Below are 25,878 nucleotides of genomic sequence, written 5' to 3' on the forward strand. Positions count from 1 at the left end.
GGAGCCCACATCCGCTGTTCGAGTGTCGATTTAATTGCTCTTTCATGCTGAAGTTATAACTTTTCCCCATTTTTTTTGTTCTCTGCTCCCGTCCCATTTCGCAGGTCAAAGGCAAGGATGGTCACTATTTTCTCGCTGGCATCATTTCCTGGGGCATCGGGTGCGCCGAGGCCAACCTGCCCGGCGTTTGCACAAGGATATCGAAATTTGTCCCGTGGATTTTGGATACTGTTTTGTGATAGATGAGTTTTTAGAAGAAGAAAAAAAGTTGAAGTGATGAAGAATGGCTGACAATGGATGACAAAGGAGAGCGTGTAATGGAGCAAGCCGGAATAAGTGTTCAATCAGTAAACGGAAAAGACTTGATTTTTTATGTAGCCCAATGTACGGACAAAGAATGGTTCTAGACTATGTAAATATTCCGTTAAACTGTTAGAAATCGATAGAATCGTCGCATAGCTTCAATTCTAGTGAATCAGGTATTTTCAGCGAATAGCTGGCAAACGAGACAATAGCTTCTACTTACGCGAATTATTATTTTTTAAACAAGTCAAATTAAAACACCACTGTAAAATTTGTATAATTATTACCGTAGCACTGCCTTTGTAAATAACTCTGTACTATATATTATTCAAATTAGTTTTAGATCAATTTATTAGCATTGTATATATGTAATCCTTTCAACGTACGCGCAATAGTGTTGCAATATTGTTAACACATCAGTTGTTAATTTGTATTTATATGCAAATAAATCAATTATTATAACGTCTTTCCAAAGATTCAAATTATGTGGGCTACCAAGCTTTACCAGATATCCGAACGCCTTCACACCATTCTGTGTATTATTTTCCTACTGCTGTCGATGGCTGCGTACACTCCAAGAATAATCCATATTCCTAGTATTAATTTAGCTGAAACAACACCCACTTTAAATTCTCATCACTTACTTTCGAACAATCAAATACTTACCGCAGGAGAAAACCAAGATCCAAAAAATCCATGAGCTCTTCTTACCTTCCGTATTGATCAGGGTGAATATTTTCGAGAATACAGTTACGAAGAATATTTCCTCCAAAAGCGCGAAGACGATAAAAACTTTGATCAACGTTATGTTACTCTGGAAAATAGATTAACAATATACTCAACTCGGCAAATATAAGTTAAGATTGTTATGGAAAGTAAAAGTATAATTTTGGAACGCCTTATCTCTAGGTAGGTAGGTGACTCTTTAACAAAGCTGTTGTGGGCGTCAAATGATATGAATTTTACATTGAATAGTTCAAAACGTTGTTCAGATGGCAACACTGTAGCGAAATAGACAAACATGTAAATATCTAGATCTGCCACCAAAGCGGATAAGGCAAATATTCATAACGGTTTAAGTGAATACCACTCATTACGAGGATACCACAAGATGCTTGTCTATCCTAAAATGCCACCCTAGATTCACCCTTATGAAATTATCTCGGTAGCTCTATTGAAATAAATTGAACTACAGGTCAGTATCACGGCTTTCAATATCACAGCCTGTTCTTGCTAGTGGCTGGACTAGCAGGTTCTACAGGAACGACATTCCACACGTAAAATGAGACACATATTTACACTTTACATTTTATTCAACTCAGTTGGACAGATACTGTATGAACTAGCCTACGTTGTGGATAAAACTAATTGTATGGAACAATGGGCAGCTGCACTCGTATACTGACTACAGTGGTAGGATTCAGCGCCGGTAAGCAGATGCACGGGCGACGGTGTTGTCCGAACACAGACACTAGCAAGGAACCGAGGTAGACTAATTCTAATTCCACCATAAAAATTCCCCCATTTATCGTCCTCTCATCACAAATGAACTCCTTAGACGTGACAAATATTTGGCCAAACAAGCCCAACAAATGACCAACACAACGTGAATCATAGCAACCTTGGGAGAATGACGGACTTCAATGGCAAATATTTGTCATAATGACGTCTAATGGCACCTTTAGTTTCAATGTGACGATAATAAAAGTGACCACAGCCTGTCTATCAAAACATTGCTGCCAAGGATGCCAAGGTTAAGTTCAATCTACCAGTATATTCTTTGTTTTAGCCACATTCCCAACCAATTCGACTTTTACTGCGCTTCAGGTGGGTGTATGGGGTGTATAGTTCCGCCACCGTTCCAAATGTTTTAGCAATATTATCCATATCATCCACAAAAATCCATACAATCCACAAAGTCCGTCACCTAGCCGCAGTTGCCGTCAAGATTTGTATGTCCCGTTTATACAAATTGCAGTTCACCAGAAATCCTTAAGTAATTTTGTACTTCGTCCATCGTTGTTTTTATAAGTATGGTCTGCTGCTCGGTAATGCCGTTCTCAACCTTGATTTTACATAACTGTCTGCGGCCGATACTGTTGTATGCCGTCTTGACGTCGATTTATGGTATTTATGGCCTTTCTAGAGGATATGCCATATGGTAAAGATCTGGTAGAACTTACGAGCACAAGATACATGTATCTTCCCGATTAGAAAATTATATCAAGATTATATCATATCATGTTATGATGTTAGAATATTTTTCTATAAGGCGGTTACAAATATATATTTCACTTTTTGTCCCACCACTTTTTCACGGGTCGAGTCCCCCCCCCCCTCATTTCATATGAAAAATATTTAAAACTCATCGGATTTGTTAGAGAATTTTCACCAAAGCCCGATATTTTTATAAATATTTTTATGTCTGCCCCTTCAAAATGCGAAATCCAGTCAAACATTTTTTAAGGGAGGAGGGGGGGCGACAAAAAGTCAAAATTAAATTTGTATCAGCGTAACTAATTATGTTATAAACTAGATGCAGGATAATGTTAAAATAACTAGAATTGTAACAACAAGTACACTGGTCTAATCAAGATAATAACCTATTTTGTTATGGTCGGATCAAAATTATAACAAAATGTGATATGAATGTAAGCTTCAGGATTACTAGTTTCTATCATAATGTGATACAACTTTGTTAGATTACACAGCGTAACAAAAAATAACTTTTGGTTTGTCTCAAGAGCAAACTTATGTGTCTCTGACAAATTTTGGGCCGCTGAATCCGAATCCGGGCTCAGATTTGCTCCAGCACGTCACAATTTTGAGCTACACCCCAATTTATAGGGCAAAATATGCTATTTTGGGCTTTTTTGACCGCCAGCCATTAAGCATGAAAATATTTTTTTTAAACATCCAAAAGGTCAATTATCATCTAAATTAACGACTCATGCAAAATATTTTGTTTTACTAAATTAAATTTGATAGATTTAAGCATTTTATGTTAGTAAGCAAACTTGCATGCAACTTTTGGAGGGTGACTTGTATGGGAAATATCGTACCTAACATAAATCGCTTAAAGTATTAGATTTGATTTGGTAAAACAAAATATTTTGCATGAGTCGTTAATTTAGATGTTAATTGACCAATTTACCTTTTGGTTGTTTTAAAAAATATTTCCATGCATAATGGTTGGCAGTCAAAAAAGACCAAAATCGCATATTTCGCCCTATAAATTGGGGTATAGCTCAAAATTGTGACGTGGTGGAGCAAATCTGAGCCCGGATTCGGATTCAGCGACCCAAAATCTGTCAGAGATACATAAGTTTGCTCTTGAGACAAAAAAAATGTTGCGCTCTGTTATTGTCCAAATGTCAAAGAATCAAAGCTAAATAATATTACAATGAATTATCGAACAGCATTTTTAACATATTAATGTGATATAATTGAGTTATAATATTTCAAAAACATCAAGGATGTTGAACATAATTATATCACAACGAGCTATAAATATCATGGTTTGTTTTAATTATGTTATATTTTAGTTGGGATTTTCTAGTCAATTGAGACCGACCGAGTTGCTAGCCTTTAGCGCATTGCGCTTTGTGTAATGTTTGATTGTCCGTACTATACTAAGTTATACTAAGTTATTGCACAAAAAACCTTTTTCAAGAAGCTGATGATAGAAAACGTAACGTATCTTGAAAAGTAACGGAGTTACAAACTTGGTGTCTTCGGCAAAGTTGCTCCAAACAACATTTTCTACAACTTTTGTAAAGACACCAACCACGTATCTTGAAAACTTCAAAAAATAAGTTTTCTATCTCACTTTTAGGGGGATTGATCTTTTTCACAGAAGTTCAAAAGAAGCTCCTGATTATAGTGAAATATTTTCTCGAAGACTCCATGACGCTAATCTTCATAGTAAAAAAGTTATTAATTAAGCGCGCTAAAACAACGAAATCAGCCACTGTGGAGCGTTAGCGAATTCGGACAGCAAGCGATTGTCTGTTAAATTGCACACATAGTTTCAATCTTTCTGTGATGCAGTATGTTCGAAATTTTTTGTTGGAAAAAATATAGTTTTTAATGCAATTGCTGATTTATTTCGGCACCAACATTTCAAAAGGGCGTAACTGCTTTTGCAACCAATGTCCAATGTCAGAGCTGTGGATCGTATTTCATTCATCTGAACCAACCATAGGCTCAGAACAATAATACTGTAAACCCCGGTAGTTAAATAAAGGCCAAAAGTATTCAGGCCAAATCTTAAGCTAAAGCGTTGCAAGCATAACAATACTGTAAACCCCGGTAGTCTAATACTCGCTTACGCCTGCGATACTAAACTTGACCCACAAATTCTGTCTGTTCTTGGTCTAGTTTAATTATGGCATGCGGAAGTATAACTACCGGGGTAACGAATAAAGCATGTGAGAGTACACACAAACTGGCATACAAATCCTATTAGACGTATCCAACCGGACGTCAGGTGAGAGAGTTGGGTTTTCTCTCACCTAAGTTGTACCATTATGTTGTACTAAAAATTAAGAGAGTGAGTGCCACAAGAGAAACTCCATGTAAGGTAGTAGAATTTAAGTTAGTCTAGAGGGGGGGAATGTAGGTTAAAATTTAAGTATATATATAAGAAGAAATTTGAATAAAGTTGTTCAGTTGGTTTTGTATCTGATGGTTAAAATGGTTTTTTTATCTGATGACAAACCAGTAGTGTTTAAGTGTACATGTGGTGACAGCGGAAAAACGCGAAAAAAATAGTGCAGGGACGCCAATTTCTGACTGGTGGTGAAAATTGTAAAGTGCTAAAGAAGAAAAGCTATGGAAGATCCTGGACCCAACTGGTTACTACTGAAGAAAACGTTTAAGTGTTGCGCGAAAACCTATTAAAGAAGAAACAACAGTGCGAATCATTTACTGGAACAAAACTCTTGAACCGTGTGCAGTTTAGGTGTGAAGCCGATCTTTGATTTATTTCAACGTTTAAATGTTGTGCGAAGCACTAACTTAACAGGATGGCGTGTTGAATAAAGAAACAGTGCAAATCATTCGCTTGTGGAGAACAGCTGAACCGTGCGCAGTTTAAGTGTGAAGCTACGGGGCAGCGCCTGATCACCTCATTCAGCAAGAGACAACACGATAGTGAGGAGCTTTTGAAGAGCTAATCTGCGATCAAAACGAATCATGAAGGACATCGGAAGCAGATCAGCAATGAGGACCATCCCGACACAACTATTAAGGATAATGTAAGTAAAACTATTTTTCTTTTCCCAATACTTTTCCTATATAGTATCAAACGAATTTTCGATATCTCAAATGAATAGGCACCTGGCGGTTTGTTGGAAAAAACCGGTTTGGTCAAAGATGTGTGGTGTAATATAATGAGAAATGGTGAACTAGCCAAACATGATAAAAGTGCTATAGCTGTCCTGCGGGGAGACCAAATTCAGGGGCATTATTTTATAGCAAATTTTAGTACACATGATTATCAATTTTTATGCAAATATTACAATTCTTCTCACATTCTCCATATCGTAACGTCCCAGCTGGAACAGAGCCAGCCTCTCAATGAGCATTTCCACAGTTATTTAACTGAAAATTTTCGTCGCCAATGACCATTTTTACATTGGTATAACAATGTGTGACAGGCACGAAGACTGTATGCTTAAAAGCAATCAAGTAAAATTCCATTACGAAAAGACCCTTGGAAATTTGTTATAATCCTGTACTTCTAATGTACATTGAAAAAGAATATCTAAATTGATTTGTTATAAAAAAAAATACATAATTTCATGTTAAAAAAAAATACAATTTTTCACAAAAGATCATCATGAAAAGTCACTAAAACAGGGCCTTAATCTTCTCACACAAAAACTTCGTTTCAATTTAAAAAAAAAATCAAAATAACACTTGGTTCAATTTGGCAATGTACAATGTAAAGTTCTCAATGTAACAATGTTTGTTCTCAAGTAAAATACCATTGCTTACCTTACTTTATTTTCATTTTCAGTCCTCCATGCAGGACTGCAAGTGGTTAAACTCCTACATTTAAAGGATCTACCTAAAACAAAAATTAAATTATAATTCAAATATAAATTTTACAATTAAATGATACTTCTCTTTAAGTTGGTGGGTACTCCACCACGTCACGTCTTGCTTTCATACTAATTATACTATACGCTACTGCCGTACAGAAAGCACAGCACACATCATTTTGCTGAAAGAGCAGTTTGGACACCGCTCGCTCGCGATTGAAAATTAACAGAACGGTGGAGAGATGGCAATAAAATTAATGTAGGGTTTCAAAATGTGCGAATAATGGCAATTCTACACAATGCAAAATGTATGGCTGAATATGTTTTTTTTTATAGTCAATCATTTCTGACCTACAGTTATTTCATCTGAATTTTTTTGGTACCGTTAAACGGGGTAACTTTGATAGTTTTTCAGCGAATTTCCTCATTATTTTTCCATGAAACCGAATTTTTTTCAGTTCAATTTTTTTAAAAACAAGTAATGGGGTATCAATTATCAATTGCAATTGGAGGATCCGATAATTTTCAATGTTTGGTTGACCAACAATTTAACATATGAGCGAGAATTACATTTTCATTTTGGGGTGATAGTGCCCTAAAAAAAACACATCGAATCTAAAATATTAGTCACAGATTTAAATCTTAGGACGATGAACATGATGGAAGAAGCAGTGTGCAACATATCAGATTTATTAAATATCAAAACATGGGTTTTTACGCAATTCTACATATGAAGGTGAGTCTTTGAAGTACTGAGTGAAAAACTCAGTGAATTCAGCTATAAAAAAATCATTATCTATTCAAGAATACATTTTTTACGGTACTGATAATTTGAAAATAAAAAAATGGCAGCGTTTTCGCAGATAACAGCCCTTCAATGTATTCCACAATTTGATGGGAATCCAGATGAACTGGATGTTTTTATTAGACAAATTGAGTTGTTTGCAGAACAATTGGAAGGAGAAGATCATACTCCACTTCTGAATGTGGTTTATTTGAAACTTACAGGCAAAGCGCTAAAGTTGCTTTCGAAAATTGAGGCAAATACTTGGCCCGAAGTTAAGCGCCATCTAGAAGATGAGTTTAAATTTAAAAAGAGTGCCGCCACTCTTATGAAAGAAATTGAAACCTTACTACAAAAGGAAAATGAATCGTTCGATGATTACAGCATCAGAGTAGAAGATTTACACAAGTGGGTAGCTAACCAGGGAAGATATGCGACGAACTCGTTACGGAAACATTTCTTGGGAGGTTTACGTGATCGAGGTCTAGCTCATGCTGGTAAATCGCAAAGAGGAAAAACACTTCCAGAATTACTAACTTGGCTTAAAAAAGAGATCGATGAGGGAAATGAAATCGATGAAATCTTTGCAAGAGTAACAACCTTAGACTTGTTAGAAACGAAGAAAAATAACAAAATCAATGGCAACCAAAATAATAAATTTCTACCAGTACAAAACCTCCGTTTGCGAAATAACTGGTATTCCAATGACTATGTTCAAAGTCCGCATAATAAGATAAAATACTCAAAAAACGTGATTCCAGGGGGTTCGTACATGTTGTGCGAACACCCCGCACAAATAATTACAGAAAGCGCAACCAAACTAATTCTATCAATGGAAAACAGAATTTATCTCGGAATGCAAATTTTGAGAAGAATAATTTTCAAGAACTACCAGAAAGCATTGTAAATGGAATTAAAAATTGTATGCCGGCTCATGAAAGATTGTACATCGAACATTCAGGCAACAATTTATTTTTACTAAATATTGCATCTGTTGCAAAGCCGAAAACAGTAATAAAATATTTACTTGATTCTGGGTCATGCTACAACTTATTAAGATGGGATACTGCTGTTAGAATCGGAGTAGAACACATCAACTATAATGATAAAGAGATACTTCGGGGATTTGCTAATTCCCAAACACGATCCATTGGATCAACGTTAGTTAAACTTAAAATAGGAAACTCTCATTATAATATTAAGTTTTACATTATTAAGGATTTATGTGTTCCAGGGATTATTGGAGCTGATTTTCTGAAGCAAAACACATTGTATATTGGACCACGATTCAAATATATTGCTTTAAGAAAAAGTAATGAATGTGCAAAATTATTAAATATGAATGAAAACTCCCCTCATACTATGAATACGTATAATATTAAGAAACGTTTAAATAAGTCAGAAAAAGATTGTCAAACCGAATCAGTTAAATCCAGCAATGATTCTCAATATGCTGTAAGCCAACAACATGGGAAATTAGATTTAGCACACAGGGTGCATGAAAACAATTATAATAACCGTACAAAAATGGTTACAGAAAATAGATTTAATTCTTTCAAGGAGGAATCTCAACAAAGCATAAGAAATGCGACAAATATTGTTAAAGATACCACAATGGGAAATGCGAAACAATTGCCACATAACAAATGCAACATTGAAGACAAAAGAGATAATGCAAACAACATTAATATGATACATGATCAGAGAAGAAATTTAATCGATAAAAATTTCAATTCCTCAACTGCAAATTGGGAACCAAATGCAGAAGGACAAATTTCAGATAATAATGTTAACGAATACTTCGTAGAAACCACGTCGGATATTGATAAAGTTTTTTTTGAGGATCTGGACTCAGACCAAGATCTCAACTTATTAGATAACAAAGGACAACAACAAATAGAAGGTAAAAACCGTCTCATAAAATTAGTGGAAACGATTAATTTAACTCATTTAAACAGGGCTAATTTTAACGCAATGGAAGAAATTATGACAAATTACAGTGATGTCTTTTATCTGAAAGGAGATCAGCTAACGATTACAAATGCTGCAGTACATGAAATAGAGACTACAACTAATGTACCGATTAACAAACGACAGTACAGATTTCCGGAGTCCACAAAGAAGCAAATTAATGCGGAAATTGAGGAAATGCACAGACAAGGGATTATAAAGCCCAGCAAAAGTCCTTGGAATGCACCGGTTTTGTGCATACCAAAGAAAGATTTAGATTCCGAAGGAAATAAAAAGTATAGAATTGTAGTTGATTTCAGAGCTTTAAATCTAGTCACTAAACCCTTCGTTTACCCAATACCTCTCATCAATGATATCTTAGACAGTTTGGGAGATAGCCAATATTTTTCTACAATCGATTTGAAATCAGGGTTCTATCAAGTCCCCATTAACCCGAAGGATGCTGCTAAAACAGCATTTTCTACCCCAAAAGGACATTTTGAATTCACAAGAATGCCTATGGGACTCAGAAATAGTCCATCAACTTTCCAGAAGTTAATGAACACAGTGTTGTTCGAAATTAAAGATGTAAAAGCTATCGTTTATTTGGACGATATTATTGTCTTTGGCCGTACAATTGAGGAACACAACGAAAATCTCAAAAAAGTATTGGAGGCTCTTCGTAGACATAACTTAAAAGTTGAACCTACAAAATGCCAAATTTTGAAAACAGATTTGAAGTTTTTGGGACATGCCGTAGATAAACACGGAATTCGTCCATTAATGGACAACATAAAAGCTATTAAAGAAATGCCTGTACCGAAAACAGTGAAACAAGTTCGGTCATTTTTAGGAACCGTTAATTTTTACGGAAAATTTATTCCAAGGATAGCTGAGATTCGAAAACCTCTTAACGATTTGTTGAGGAAAAACGTGAAATTTAATTGGACAGAAGAATGTCAACATACATTTGAAAAATTGAAATGTTTTTTAACATCTGACTCTTTATTAGTGAGGCCAAATTACAAAGATACATTTGTTCTTACGACTGATGCGAGTGAATATGCTATAGGAGCAGTTCTCTCAAATGAAAAATCAATCGACAAACCAATTGCCTATGCAAGCAGGGGACTTGTTGGAGCTGAACGGAAATATCATACGATTGAAAAGGAATTACTAGCAATCGTATGGGCAGTAAATTATTTTAGGCATTACATTTACAATCAAAAGTTCATTGTATACACCGATCATAGGCCATTAATCTCTTTATGGCATCTCAAGGAAACTTCACCAACCTTGACAAGATTAAGGTTGAAATTACAAGGTTTAGAATGCGATATTCGATACAAACAAGGGAAGGATAATGTAGTAGCTGATTTCTTATCCAGGCTTCATACAGAAAACGAACCCGAGGAAAATTCTAATGTTGTTGCTGTCGTAACCAGACAACAAAAACGACAACAGCACGATGAAAAGCAAAGGGAGAGAGTAAATGCTAAAAGAACAAATGTTGAACGATTTAACTCTTCCAAAGACGTAATGGATAAACATTCAAAACCCAGGCAAAACTCTAACTGGAATCCACAAATGGATGGACTAGATAATATTGATTTTGCTATGGATGAACACAAGGGGCCATGCAAAACTGTTTCAAGCGATGAATTCAAGAACGCTTTAAGCGATCAATTGGATATTAAAAGACTTACATTTTCAAGGAATATAATATCAGAGGAAAGTATAGATGCAACATTTTTTATTTTGAATAGCAGGTCAGCACATAAAGAATTAAGTGAATTCGTTGACTTACCACATGGTTTTAAAGATTACTTGATAGGGAATGTATTTTCAATCCCAAATAAAAAGTTATGGGGAATCATTTTAAATGGAAACAAAAGATCTAAAAGTGATACTAAAGTTTTATACGAAGGACTCGTAGATGCATTTACCAATTGTCCTCAATACGCGAAAGATGCGGAAAATGTACAAATTATATCATTCAGAAATCTTCAAACACCCCCATATATGGATGTTTTGAGATTTATTGCAGAAAAGTTCAATAAACTTTTCACATTGTATGCTCCCGAGAAGGATCGAATGTGGGTAGCACCAGAGGAAAGAGAAACTGTCCTACAAGAATTTCATGACAGCCCACTAGGTGGACATGTCGGAAGCAAACGCATGCTAAAGCGCATAAATCCACTTTTCAAATGGGAGAATATGCACAGAGATATAGAAAACTATGTCAAACAGTGTGACTCGTGCCAAAAGAACAAAATTAGTGCTGCAAATAAAATTCCAATGAAGATCACGACCACGTCCACAGAACCTTTTGAAAAGATATTTATGGACATCGTTGTATTACCCGAATCAAATAGCGGCAATAAATATGGATTAGTCATACAAGATGATTTAACTAGATATCTAACAGTAGCTGCAATGGAAAACCAGGAAAGTCAAACAGTTGCCAAAACATTTGTGAATAGTTTTATTTGCAAGTTTGGAGCACCAAAAGAACTTGTAACTGATAATGGCACAAACTTTGTTAGCCAATTAATGAAAAACGTTTGTAAAATTTTGAAAATTAAAAAGATTACAACTACTGCCTATCATCCACAAGCAAACCTTGTAGAAAGATCTAACAGAGAGTTAAAAATATATTTACGGCAATTCATTGGCGGTGATCCTCAAACATGGGATCAACTTCTTCCGCATTTTACATTCCAATATAACACTACACTCAATTCGTCTACCGGTTTTACGCCATTCGAATTGTTGTATGGCAGAGCCGCAAGAATTCCAAACTCAATCTACAGAATGAGAGATATGGAATTGACCTATTCCGATTACGCCGGCGAACTAAAATCTACCCTAAAGTACTTTCACGATAAAGCACGTGATAATTTGCTCGTATCGAAACAGAAACGCAAGGAGATTTATGATAAACAATCAAAGGAATGGCAACCAATGTGGGGTGACATGGTTCTTGTGAAAGCCAACCCTACAGGTACCGGCCAAAAATTGCAATCATTATGGAGAGGACCTTATGAAGTGGTCAGTTTTCCTAGCGAACAAACAACTATCGTTAAAAACGGAAAAAGACTAGAAAAAGTTCATAATAACAGACTTCGAAAGTATAATGACTGATGAACAGATACAACTGCATGTAAATATCTATATTTTAAAATATATCTAAATGATTAAACAAATATAAATGTAAACATATATATACATAAATATCTTTTATTTTGACAGAAGTTTGGTCAAACTATACGGTTTCACATATTCTTTTTCAAGTAATTCAATATATTATCCATGAAGACTATTAACCAAATTATGTTTAATCCTATGTACATTATATAATATTCTTTAGATTATGATTAATGCTATTTTTAAGTTAATATACAATAATTACAATTAATTCAATTTAGCGTGTAAAATTAATAGTAGTGTAAATTAAGAATTAACACTTACATAACTAATTACTTTTAAGAACAAATAAGCTATGCTAGAATAAGACATAAAAAAATTTATAATAGTTTAAATATATAAATCAATACTTCGATAAGTTTTTACCTAATTAACAATTAAATATACTACAGTATGATACTATAATAGTGTTAAATAAGTAATCTACCCAAATATTTAAGCTTAATACCTAGTTAATAAAATGAGAGTTTCCTAAATAAAAAAAAAAAAAAAAAATATAGAATAGAATACCTTAAGTAATATTTAACGATTTTTATATACTAGTTTAATAACATTGCAGTAAATGCATATACTTGTGTTCATATAATATTTATTAATAATTTAATTGATTATATTTCAATTAACCAAAACATTAAAAGGATAGCGCAAACCAAGGCGCAAACGCAATGAAATATAAAACGAATATTTTTTTTACAAAATCTCAATTATAATCAAGCAGAGACTTTAACAATAAGACCGAGCAACGGTAATGGGAAAAATAATATACAAATGGGGAGCATAATATATTTTTGGGAACTATAATTTCTTTGGAAAGATCCAATTACAAAATATGGGATAAACACAATTGAGAGGATAAAGCTAACACAAGAGATAAAATGAAAAGAAAATTTATACAATCAATTAAACTCTAATATTTACAGGATATACTTGGAGAAATGTGGACTATGGAAGTTCATTATTTAGGACATAATGATCCTTCAGATTTTTGTTATGAACAAATACATTATACATTGAAAGTTAACAATATGACTTAAACGATTATGTGATGAATATATTTTTTTTAAAACAAATTATTGAATTTCTGAGAAAACAATGAAACATGGGCCCATATACAAAATCGTATGCATATACAAAACACTATATTAACAGACACAACACACTACAAAACAATGACAATAAAATGTTCGAGTGCAGATTAGTGTTGGTAAACTTATGAAAAACTAACTTATGATGAAATATCACTCACACTCAATTAATACATAAAATTTGGTATAGAACCATGCAATATATATAAAAAAAAAGAAATTGAATGAATAAATAAAAGTAAATACAAAGTAGTATATATTTTAATAACAATCTTTTGAGTTTTTCCAACACTAATGCTGAAGAAAGTATGATTGGACAAGGGGATCGCGACCCCGGAATGTATTTGTATGTATGCGAAAGAATGTATAACTCACTGACAATACACACACGACGAAATCAACAAATGAATCAGTTTTTGGATATAAAGAAAAGGAGATAAACAATAATAATGTTCAATAACAATACTTATCAGTTATTTATGAAGTTCAGTAATGAAATTCAAGCTAGTAAGACCGATACGGGAAGTTGGGGGAAATCGGCAGCAAAATTCAAAAAGAAATACAAAATGGCATGTAAGACCGGTGCGAAAAGGGGATACCGGCAATAACCAAAATAAGAAAATCAATGGGGCAATTCAAACATAATACACTGTCTATGAAAAAAATACGTACATCATTATAATAATGTAAATACATTATTTGGAGTTCGATTCATCGTAATATTACCATTTTCGAAAAAGCTCAATTAAAAATAGTATGAAAAAAATATACTTATATAACGAGATGAACCAGCCGAGGGCTAAAAATCTCCATTATAAAGATAAATAATAATAATATAATTATATATGAAGACTTTTTGAAAAAAGAGTGCGAATTTGTACTCTATGGTCACTATTGAAAAAAAAATGTATTAAACACAAGATCTAAGTATCGTTACAGGGTCAAATCATATCGGAGCATTGAAAAGCTACAGCAGCGAAAGATGTCTAAAATCCCTTAGACGCTGGAAGAAGGAAAATGGTGAAAGCAAGAAATTGTCTTACAGGCTTAGACAATGGATATCCTACACCACCCATGAAAAAGCTGTGGAAAAGGGGGAGTATCCATCCAGATAAACCCGATAAAACCGAAAAAGTGTAAGTATAGTTCTAACGGAAAAGATACATTTCTATTTTGGACGAGAAATGTTACATTCCATTGGAATTTCATTTTTGGAAATCGTGAATACTACTCAAAATTTGAATCAAAATTCCTTTACAAACGTACATTTTGTACAGATTTTAAACTCAAACATTAATTTCAACGCATTTCAAAATAGTGAAACAACAATCAATAATGGTCAATATCGCAACTATAATGATTAAAAATTTAAGAGATAAATAGACACATAAAGAGTCAATAAGGGTCACAAGGGACCACATTAACCAATAAGGGGATAAATAATCAGGGGAAAATAAGAATTACATTTTTATACAATACAAAAGGGATCACTAATTAGGGAAAATAAGAAATAGGTATTACCGCGCAAAAGTGACATTACATATACCTTGAGAGCTAGTGACCAGAGAAGACATCATCATTCGTAGCCGACATACCGCGGGATCGAAGGCAAGCAACATATCAGTCAATTACACAATCATATAAAAGAGCAGTCAACGGAAGGTAGAGGGTATTGGATATTCTTTGGAAGAACGAGACCATCACACACGAGAGGGTGTACATTTGGAAAGCGAGTCGAAACAATATACATCATTCAAAAATCATATCATCAAAAGACGTTTATTGAAGCCAAGTTATGTGCTTAAAGAGAATTAAGGAAGTTCTCAACCCAAATAAAAGCGGAAATTTTTCGCACTGTAGGTCATTCGATCTATCATTTTTTTTGAAAGCATTCTACGATTAAAGACCAGAAACTGTTTCACGAACGCTTCAGAAACAACAAGTTTTTCAACAAAAAAAAAAAACAATATTTGCATCCGGGAAAAAATTCAATTTTTATAACCAACTGGGAGAAGTGAACGAGAGACGAGTAGGAAATACTCAGAAGAAGGCAACATCTGGAAAGTCGCAATGGATCAGCAAGAACGGAGTAACAGCAAAACTCATTTTTCGAGTAGATCGGAAGTACATCTTATCCGACTAAGGAACGATTGCCGCATTGATATCGCGACGAAGGAGTATAGACGAAGGAAGTCCATACCTAACACCCAACATAAAATACTCTATCTGACTGAACAAGTTTAAGTATGCGAACGTAATTAGGAGAACTGGGATAGAAAACTTGCGGAACGAGAGGATGACCGAAGGGGCGAAGGCGAAGGACAACATGCTCTCAAGCGTATTGTACAACATGATTTGTGGAAAGAAAATTGTTTCAAGGGGAAATTATACTAACTTTGTAGGAGGACTATTTCAATAATGTTAAAGTAAATTTTTCGGGAGAATGACGTCGAGGATAAAATACTACCAACAATGTTGAGAAGAATTGTCTCCATAGATAATCGTATTATAAGATTTTTATGAACTTTTCATTTTATAACCAATATCATTTTATAAATTCATGAATAATAATAACCAACGCTAACCGTTTGTATCTTGAATCTTCTATTCAATAAACAAACAGCTAATTTGCGAAGGGGATATTGAACCAACCATAGGCTCAGAACAATAATACTGTAAACCCCGGTAGTTAAATAAAGGCCAAAAGTATTCAGGCCAAATCTTAAGCTAAAGCGTTGCAAGCATAACAATACTGTAAACCCCGGTAGTCTAATACTCGCTTACGCCTGCGATACTAAACTTGACCCACAAATTCTGTCTGTTCTTGGTCTAGTTTAATTATGGCATGCGGAAGTATAACTACCGGGGTAACGAATAAAGCATGTGAGAGTACACACAAACTGGCATACAAATCCTATTAGACGTATCCAACCGGACGTCAGGTGAGAGAGTTGGGTTTTCTCTCACCTAAGTTGTACCATTATGTTGTACTAAAAATTAAGAGAGTGAGTGCCACAAGAGAAACTCCATGTAAGGTAGTAGAATTTAAGTTAGTCTAGAGGGGGGGAATGTAGGTTAAAATTTAAGTATATATATAAGAAGAAATTTGAATAAAGTTGTTCAGTTGGTTTTGTATCTGATGGTTAAAATGGTTTTTTTATCTGATGACAAACCAGTAGTGTTTAAGTGTACACATCTCACGCAGTTCACATCCATTAATCGAAAGAGGAGGATTTTATCTTTCTATTTGTGCTAATGGATTGCTCGAGAGGGATGGGATACGCTCCACAGCTTTGTGAGAAGGCATTGGGTGTAAATGGTTACGCCCTTTTGAATTGTTGGTGCCGATTTGTGGAAATTCTGATACTTTTTATTGCTCGAAAATCAATTATTTATGGGAATTTTTGATTTATTTATGCGCTTTTTGATTTGTTTATGGAACTTTTATTGTTTATTATTTCTTCCACCCCTATTCATTAATTGGCAATTTTAGAATTATTTATGGAAACTTTATAATTTATTATGGGGCGTTTAATTGGCTGCCCATCAAGCATGGCTTTATCGCCACCGGCGAGAATAATTTGGGTGAGCTACTCACCCAGAGAACACAATGCACCACAGATGACACCTGGAGGAAGATAGAGGAGCGAAGGAATGCCAAAGGGAACGTTCAAAAATTACGTCCAACATTTGGGGAAAGGGGGGAGGGCTTTCTAGAAAAGTGTGACAGTACGTGTGTTGGGTATAGGGAAATTGCGTGACAGAGGGGGGAGGGGAGGTCTAGAGTTTTTGAAATCTTCCCAAAGCCGCGTTAGAGCAAGCGAACACAAGAGGAGCCAAAGCCGTTGCGTGCCAGCGGTATTCGGCTCTCGAGAAGGCAGTGCAACGCTCATGTAGACGGGACAAAAGACGGGACGAAGGCGAGAAAGCTCAAACACCGGCGACCTCCGTCTCCTCTACGATGTTTCACGTCGCCTTAGTGGGACTAAAATCAATGCTATTATGCCCGTGAAAAATACATCTGGACAGTTATTGACCGACCCTGCTGACCTATTGAAACGTTGGTTCGAGCACTATGGAAACCATTTTTAAGTTTCGGCCACGCCATCAACACGTCATCATGATCCGCCAAGGGTTCGACGCATTACCCGTGTCCACACCAACGCTGTATCATTGCAGGAGATAGAAACAGTCATCCGTAGCATGAAATCGAACAGAGCCATGGTGGTCGATCGCATATCAGCTGAGAGGCTCAAAGCTGACCCTGCAGTATCCGCACAACAGTTGCATCAATTATTCTGCAACTTATGGGAAACCACGACATTTCCGGTCGATTGGATGCAAGGCGGTACGGTAAAGGCTGGGTATGCTGCGCAATTCAGATCCCATTGTGATCCACTAGCCTCTGCCCAGCAACTCCTATCCCTACCTCCACGCGGTACCGGCCGGAAACTATGAGCAACCTTAGGGAAGATCGGGTAACCAACCCCGGTGGGAACTTTGGACATAGGCTGACAGGGAAGGGGGGGGGTTTGCTTCGGCAAACCTGAGCGTCTGTTCTCCAGGAGGAGCGGCTCACAACAGCGTCTGATCCCCATGTTAAGGGCAGCTGATCTACGTCCGAGTGCCAGGGAAGGACTCTAAGCTCAACTGTGCACTATGGTCCTCCGGAAAGTAGGGGGTTGGTGTCAGGCCCTACGAGCCAGCCGTAAAAAACCATTGTAACGGAAAATCAGCAACAGAATAATACGAACCGAGACCAACGGCAACGACCCCAGCGAACAAAAAGGACTTGCGATTGGAAACTCGGTACGTGGAACTGCCGATCTCTCAACTTCATTGGGAGCACCCGCATACTCGCCGATCTACTGAAGGACCGCGGGTTCGGCATCGTAGCGCTGCAAAAGGTGTGTTGGACAGGATCTATGGTGCGAACGTTTAGAGGTAATCATACCATCTACCAGAGCTGCGGCAACACACGCGAGCTGGGAACAGCTTTCATCGTGATGGGTGATATGCAGAGGCGCGTGATCGGTTGGTGGCCGATCGACGAAAGAATGTGCAGGTTGAGGATGAAGGGCCGATTCTTCAACATCAGCATAATAAACGTGCACAGCCCACACTCCGGAAGTACTGATGATGACAAAGACGCATTTTACGCGCAGCTCGAACGCGAGTACGGTCGCTGCCCAAGCCACGACGTCAAGATCATCATAGGTGATTTGAACACTCAGGTTGGCCAGAAGGAGGAATTCAGACCGACGATTGGTAAGTTCAGCGCCCACCAGCAGACGAACGAAAACGGCCTACGACTCATTGATTTCGCCGCCTCCAAAAATATGGCCATACGTAGCACCTTTTTCCAACACAACCTCCCTTATTGTTACACCTGGAGATCACCACAGCAGACGGAATCTCAAATCGACCACGTTCTGATTGACGGACGGCACTTCTCCGACATTATCGACGTCAGGACCTATCGTGGCGCCAACATCGATTCCGACCACTATCTGGTGATGGTAAAACTGCGCCCAAAACTCTCCGTCATCAACAATGTACGGTACCGGCGACCGCCACGGTACAACCTAGAGCGACTGAAGCAACCGGATGTCGCCTCAGCATACGCGCAGAGTCTCGAGGCCGCGTTGCCAGACGAGGGCGAGCTCGATGAGGCCCCTCTAGAGGACTGCTGGAGTACAGTGAAGGCAGCCATCAACGACGCAGCCGAGAGCACCATCGGGTACGTGGAACGGAATCGACGGAACGAATGGTTCGACGAAGAGTGCAGAACGGTTTTGGAGGAGAAGAATGCAGTGAGGGCGGTAATGCTGCAGCAAGGGACTCGACAGAACGTGGAACGTTATAAACAGAAGCGGAAACAGCAGACCCACCTCTTTCGGGAAAAAAAGCGCCGCCTGGAAGAAGCGGAGTGTGAAGAAATGGAACTGCTGTGCCGTTCCCAAGAAACACGGAAGTTCTATCAGAAGCTCAACGCATCCCGCAACAGCTTCGTGCCGCGAGCCGAAATATGCAGGGATAAAGACGGAGACCTCTTGACGGACGGACGTGAGGTGATCGAAAGGTGGAAGCAGCACTTCGATCATCACCAGAACGGCGTGGAGAACGTAGGTACGGGAGCCCACGGCAACGGAGGAAACGACGACGCCAGTGCAGCGGAGGACGGAAATGAACCAACTCCCACGCTGAGGGAAGTTAAGGATGCCATTCACCAGCTCAAAACCAACAAAGCAGCTGGTAAGGATGGTATCGCAGCTGAACTCATCAAGATGGGCCCAGAAAAGTTGGCCACCTGTCTGCATCGGCTGACAGTCAGGATCTGGGAAACCGAACAGCTACCGGAGGAGTGGAAGGAAGGGGTAATCTGCCCCATTCACAAGAAAGGCGACCATTTGGAATGTGAGAACTTGAATGCTGCCTACAAAGTGCTATCCCAGATCATCTTCCGTCGTCTGTCACCTAAAACAAATGAGTTCGTGGGAAGTTATCAAGCCGACTTCATCGACAACCGGTCGACAACGGACCAGATCTTTACCGTACGGCAAATCCTCCAGAAATGCCGTGAATACCAGGTCCCAACGCATCACCTGTTCATCGACTTCAAAGCGGCATACGACAGTATCGACCGCGCAGAGCTATGGAGAATCATGGACGAAAACGGCTTTCCTGGGAAGCTGACTAGACTGATTAAAGCAACGATGGACGGTGTGCAAAACTGCGTAAGGGCTTCGGGTGAACTATCCAGTTCATTCGAATCTCGCCGGGGACATCGCTCTGGAAGGTGTGATGCGACGAGCCGGGCTAAACAGCCGGGGAACGATTTTCACAAAATCCGGACAATTTGTGTGCTTTGCGGACGACATGGACATTATTGCCAGAACATTTGGAACGGTGGCAGAGCTGTACACCCGCCTGAAACGCGAAGCAGCAAAAGTCGGACTGGTGGTGAATGCCTCAAAAACAAAGTACATGCTGGTAGGCGGAACCGAACACGACCGGATCCGTCTGGGTAGTATTTAATGTTACGATAGACGGGGATACTTTCGAGGTGGTGGAGGAATTCGTCTACCTTAGATCCTTACTGACGGCTGACAACAACGTGAGCCGTGAAATTCGGAGGCGCATCATCAGCGGAAGTCGGGCCTACTACGGACTCCAGAAGAAACTGCGGTCGAAAAAGATTCACCCACGCACCAAATGCGCCATGTACAAAACGCTAATAAGACCGGTAATCCTCTACGGGCACGAGACATGGACCATGCTCGAGGAGGACCTGCAAGCACTCGGAGTTTTCGAGCGACGCGTGCTAAGAACGATCTTCGGCGGTGTACAGGAGAACGGTGTGTGGCGGAGAAGGATGAACCACGAGCTCGCTGCACTTTACGGCGAACCCAGCATCCAGAAGGTGGCCAAAGCCGGAAGGATACGGTGGGCAGGGCATGTTGCAAGAATGCCGGACAACAACCCTGCAAAGCTGGTGTTTGCAACTGATCCGGTTGGCACAAGAAGGCGTGGAGCGCAGAGAGCACGATGGGCGGACCAGGTGGAGCGTGACTTGGTGAGCATCGGGCGCGACCGAGGATGGAGAGCGGCAGCCACGAACCGTAATATGTAATACTAAATAAATGAATGGATGCAAGGCGTCTTAGTTAAGATACCCAACAATGGTGACCTGACTATAAGCGATAATTGGCGGAGCACAATGTTGCTGTGCATCGTTCTCAAATTCCTCTGTGAAGTGATCCTTAACCGAATACAGGAAAAGATTGACGCAGCTCACCGATGTCAGCACGCAGTATTCCGTGCCGCAAGATCCTGTGTGGATCATATTGTCACGCTCCGTATAATCCTGGAGCAAATCAATGAATTTCAATAGTCTCTCTACCTGGTGCTCATTGATTACGAAAAAGCTTTTGTCTATCTCAATCACGAAAACATGTGGCACTCAGGCGCATTGGCCTCATTGAAGCACAGTACAGGGCATTTTCATGTAGAGTACTGCGGGACGGTTCTTTGTCCGATGCCGTCCGGGTCGTTGCTGAAGACGGCGAGGATGTATACTATAACAGCTACTGTTCCTAATCGTAATCGACGAGATCCTGGTAGGGACGATTGATCGTGAACCAAATCGAGGGTTGCTGTGGAAGCCCATTACCATGGAGCACCCAATAAATGACTTCGCATTGGCTGAAGACGTTGCTCTCCTAGCTCAACGGAGCTCTGATATGCAGATGATCTTGTCAATCGCACCTCGGAAGCAGGTCTTACCATCAACGTCAACAAAACCAGAACGCGGTCATCCCTTACAGCATTACGGTAGCTAGGCAAGCAGTGGAGAATGTTGAAAACTTTCAATATCTTGGTAGTTGAATGGCAGCCGATGGCGGCACCAAGATCGACATAGGTGCACGGATCAAGAAGGCGAGGGCTGCTTTTGCGATTTTAAGAAATGTATGGAAAAAACCAGGGGGAGCGATACTAGTTTTGCCAAGCCAAAAAACCTCTAAAAAAGCTGAAAAAAAACCAAAAAAGTCCCTAAAACCTGCAAAAGTTTTGCAGGTTTTACCTGTTTTTTCGACTTTTTTGGGGTTTTTCGGCTTTTAGCCAGATTAGTCGACGCACCAAAACCCGAATTTTTAACGTTTCATCTGTGCTGCTGTACGCCAATGAAACTTGGTGTGTATCAGCGGAGAACACTTAACGGCTGCAGGTCCTCATGAATAGATGTCTATCATCATGAATAGAAGCTCCATCATTGTTTTCATCAAAACCGATAGCGACAGAAATTCGGGAGCGAAAGTGGAGGTGGGTCGGCCACACTCAACGCAGGGGCGGAAAGGAAATCTACAAGCAAGAATTAGAATGGAACCCAGCAGGACATCGCAGCAGAGGCAAACCCAGAGGTATATGGCAACGCAGCCTCAACAACGAAATCAAGCAAGTCGACAGAAATTTGACCTGGCCACAGGGGGTCTCCAGTTAGCCTGGTGGTTAAGGCTACGGATCGCTAATCCGGAGACGGCGGGTTCGATTCCCGATCCAGTCGCGAAAATTTTCTCGACTTCCTGGGCAAAGTGTATCATTGCGCTTGTCTCACAATATACAAATTAATGCAATGGTAGGCAAAGAAAGCCCTTCAATTAAAAACTGTGGAAGTGTTCAAAGAACACTAAGTTGAAGCGAGGCAGGCCAAGTTCCAGAGGGGACGTAGAGCCATAAAGAAGAAGAAGAACAGGTCAAATCGATGGCGGGCAATAATCCAGGATTATCCACCGTGGGTGCTCAGGACTGAAAGTAATTAAGTACTGAGCACTTGATAATTTTCAATTCCGCTGAAAAGTTAATGTTTTTATTCAGCGTCTTTCTGAGTACGGAATGTTAAGCTTTATTCGTAGCTTTAATCTGAGTACGGAATTTTTTTTTTTTTGCTAGGTTTCTAGCTGCACTCTGAATAGAGTTGAAACCTCTACACTAGATCCGACGATAGGAAAGAGTACGTAATCTTTCAGAAGCAGTTTGCCAGCCGTACGCGGAAAATGATATCCATTAAGACACTGTTGCAACTGACTCAGAAAGCTACGGTAGAAGATTGGAAAGTTTTGAATTGGTCAGTCAGTCAAGATTGATTTGCCTATGTAGTGTTATGGTCACACGGTTTGTGTTTGTCTTCTTGTTTGATTTTGTGGTATGGTTCAATATGTTTTACTTCTCGTTAAATCAGTCGTATGCTAGTTTTTTTCATCGAATCAATCGAACCCTGTATGTTAAAATATAGTCGATCCTGTGTCAAATTGTTTCCTTGATTTCGCTAATCGTTTTCTACTTCTCTGTGTTCATCTCTTGTGTCCTTAAATTGTCATCGGTCCATCAGTTGATTGCAATACAATTTTAAAATAATAGAGATTTCATGTCAACTTTCATATTTCGCTACAAATACTATGAAAAATATTCAAATTCGTTCAATTGTCCTATCGGTCCTACCTAGATAAACCATGTCTGTTGGAGATGGCCACAGTCTAAATATAGAATAACAAATTGTCTTACCCTCGCTCCCTAAAAATGAGCGAGAGAATGAGTGACCACGAAGATAGGCGATGGTCAAGCGACAACGCTGTACAAGCAGCAAAAATTGTAAATAGTAATCAGTAAGCAAATACACGTTGAGTTGGACACTACGTTCGATCTTGTTCTCGTCCCATTTCTCTGGTCGGTCGATGACTTTATCATAAGTTCGTTACCCCCGGTGCGTGTGAAAACTGTCTCGGGTGTACTTAATCGCGAGTGAAGTGCTGATCGGTGCTAGTCAAGGACTAGCGAAGAAAGTCCTTCGAAGAACGGCAAGGCGAGTATCGCCAACAATGTCATTTTCTCAAGCGTAGCCTAGAAATGTCAACCTGGTCATACACAAGTAACGTTGTTCAGTTAATAAAAAGCAGTCAGATTTTGTCCAAAATGTCACGTCGAACGCATTGACGTCAACAATGCGTTTAAGTGTTCGCACGTTAGCTTCGAATCTATCAGCACAATTAAGTGCTGCAAATCTCCTTCCCACTATTGATTCTTCGGTCGATTTTTATTGCTTTATTTAAAGAAAATATGACCAACTAACATTGTAAAAATTCGAAAAAGCGACTATGACATTAATAAATTACTGATCAAAATCAACCGAGAAACGTGGGAAACAGAGCCCAAACAACATTTTGAAGTCAGCTGTCTGTAAAAGGTTCCAAAACCTGTCACAAATCCTATAATGCTTTTATTAGGATTTGTAACGATCATCAAAACCTTCTCAAATCCATCCGACTTGGAACTATTGCTTGGGAATAGACTCTACTGAGCCCCGGCGGTTCCTCCTGTTTATCGAGCATGTCTGATGCATATGATCAGCCATACTCCATCTGCAGCACCCGGTTCGTGATGAACTGTTGGAGGCGCATTAAAGTGTTAAAAAGGTGATATGTTTCACTAAAGAACACTACATTACAATAATCAAAATGAAACTCCTTCACTTTAATAGCGTCAACCCCTGCGAACTTGGCCAGGGAGCTTTAATCTGAGTACGGAATTATTTATTTATTTATCTGTATTAACGAGATTTATAGCCCTAGGCTAGTTCATCTCGGGACCCACGCTTTACTTCCGAAGGAAGAACTCACATTTTCGAGTTTGTTGGGAGTGGGATTCAATCCCAGGTCCTCGGCGTGATTGTCAAGCATTCTAACCATCACACCAGGTCCACTCCACAGAGTTGTTAAGCTCTATTCGTAGCTTTATTGCTGCAATGCTACTTTTGAGTAGCATTGCAGGCTTTCTACACATTTGCGAAACAATTCTTGAAATATCACATACATTTTTTATGTTTTTTATGTTCGATTTGTTTTTGGGATGTTTATCAGTATTTTCAAGTAGCAACTCTCAAAGCTATTGTCTTATGTGGGTCGATCACTGTTATTATTTGTGCATAATTTCGAACACTAAATTTCATTCAAACTTTGCGAAACATCCGAAAAGAGTATGTTTGCATGTACTAGTTTTAATGTGGCGTAATTTAATGTGTTTTTGTCCCATTACTGACCGTATGATAAGGGCGAAGTGTACATCAAAATTGATTTTTGAGTTACCTAGTTCTAGCATTAAGGGGACGAAATGATCATAGCAAAATAGTGCACGCTCACTTTTCATAACGTACGCAAACGTTTTTAACATACCTTGAATATTCCCACTATCAGCAAAATACCGGGAACCATCTTGATCAGGGTGGTCACAATGTGATACGGCATGAAGTCATCTGAAAGAGAAGTAAAGCTCCAAATTGCATCAGAATTGTCCGCATCAAAGCACGAACCGACCAGTCAATAATGCCCTTACCTAGCCGTCCGTAAAAACTGCAAACATTGTCCACCAGTTCGTCGTCGAACTGGATTCGAAGGGTTTCGTTTTTTGCTTGGCCGGTGCACTGCAGTCGCATCAGTTTCAGCAGTTCAATCGTTTCCATCGTGTAGTAAAACGCCGTAACGATCCACATAAAGCCCAGGAAGTACCCGAACACTTTGTAGCAGTCTTTGGTGCACATTTCGTTTTATTTTTGAAGGGCAGAATGCGCTTGGAGCTCGTAATTGCTAATGGTGGGGGACTGAGATTCGTTGGAGTTGTTTTGATGATTGACAGATCCGATTTCGATTCTCAGTAGGCTGGCATCTGTGGCAAATTAACCCGTTAGCAGCATGCTCGATGCGGTTAGGCGAGTTACATTTCTTCATATTCAGGACTCCTATAACACGGTGCATCCTAATGCTACCATGTCAGCTGAGTATCCTGAGTAAAAAAACCTGCCAAGTATTTTCACACTAGATTGAGTTAAAATTTGTTTATTTACTTACTTTTTAACGCCATGTGGTGGAACATTATCCATTTTTAGATGTAATCGTTATCATTAGAGATGTTTGGCTAACACTCTCACTGACTTTCTATGCGTTTAATTGGC

The 25,878-nt window shown here is 38.7% G+C and overlaps 2 protein-coding genes across 6 annotated transcripts in view; one reads left to right on the plus strand and one right to left on the minus strand.

The window, feature by feature from the left end:
* The window catches only part of LOC109429174 (serine proteinase stubble), a 555,654-nt gene extending 555,398 nt beyond the window's left edge, over nucleotides 1–256 (plus strand). For all 5 annotated transcript variants that reach the window (XM_062856805.1, XM_062856807.1, XM_062856808.1 and 2 more), the window contains one exon: nucleotides 105–256. In XM_062856805.1, the coding sequence (XP_062712789.1) occupies nucleotides 105–239 (135 nt within the window). In that variant the 3' untranslated portion in view covers nucleotides 240–256. The remainder of the gene's footprint in view (nucleotides 1–104) is intronic.
* LOC109398843 (uncharacterized) lies at nucleotides 256–25,708 on the minus strand. Its single transcript, XM_019671284.3, has 4 exons — nucleotides 25,263–25,708; nucleotides 25,103–25,182; nucleotides 970–1,117; nucleotides 256–911 (listed from the first exon to the last, which is right to left on the minus strand). The coding sequence occupies exons 1-4, from the start codon at nucleotides 25,465–25,467 to the stop codon at nucleotides 826–828; spliced, it is 519 nt and encodes a 172-aa protein (XP_019526829.2). The 5' UTR covers nucleotides 25,468–25,708; the 3' UTR covers nucleotides 256–825.
* Between the last annotated feature and the right edge of the window lie 170 nt (nucleotides 25,709–25,878).

This window comes from Aedes albopictus, chromosome 3 (genome assembly GCF_035046485.1).
Source record: "Aedes albopictus strain Foshan chromosome 3, AalbF5, whole genome shotgun sequence".
Lineage (NCBI taxonomy): Eukaryota > Metazoa > Arthropoda > Insecta > Diptera > Culicidae > Aedes > Aedes albopictus.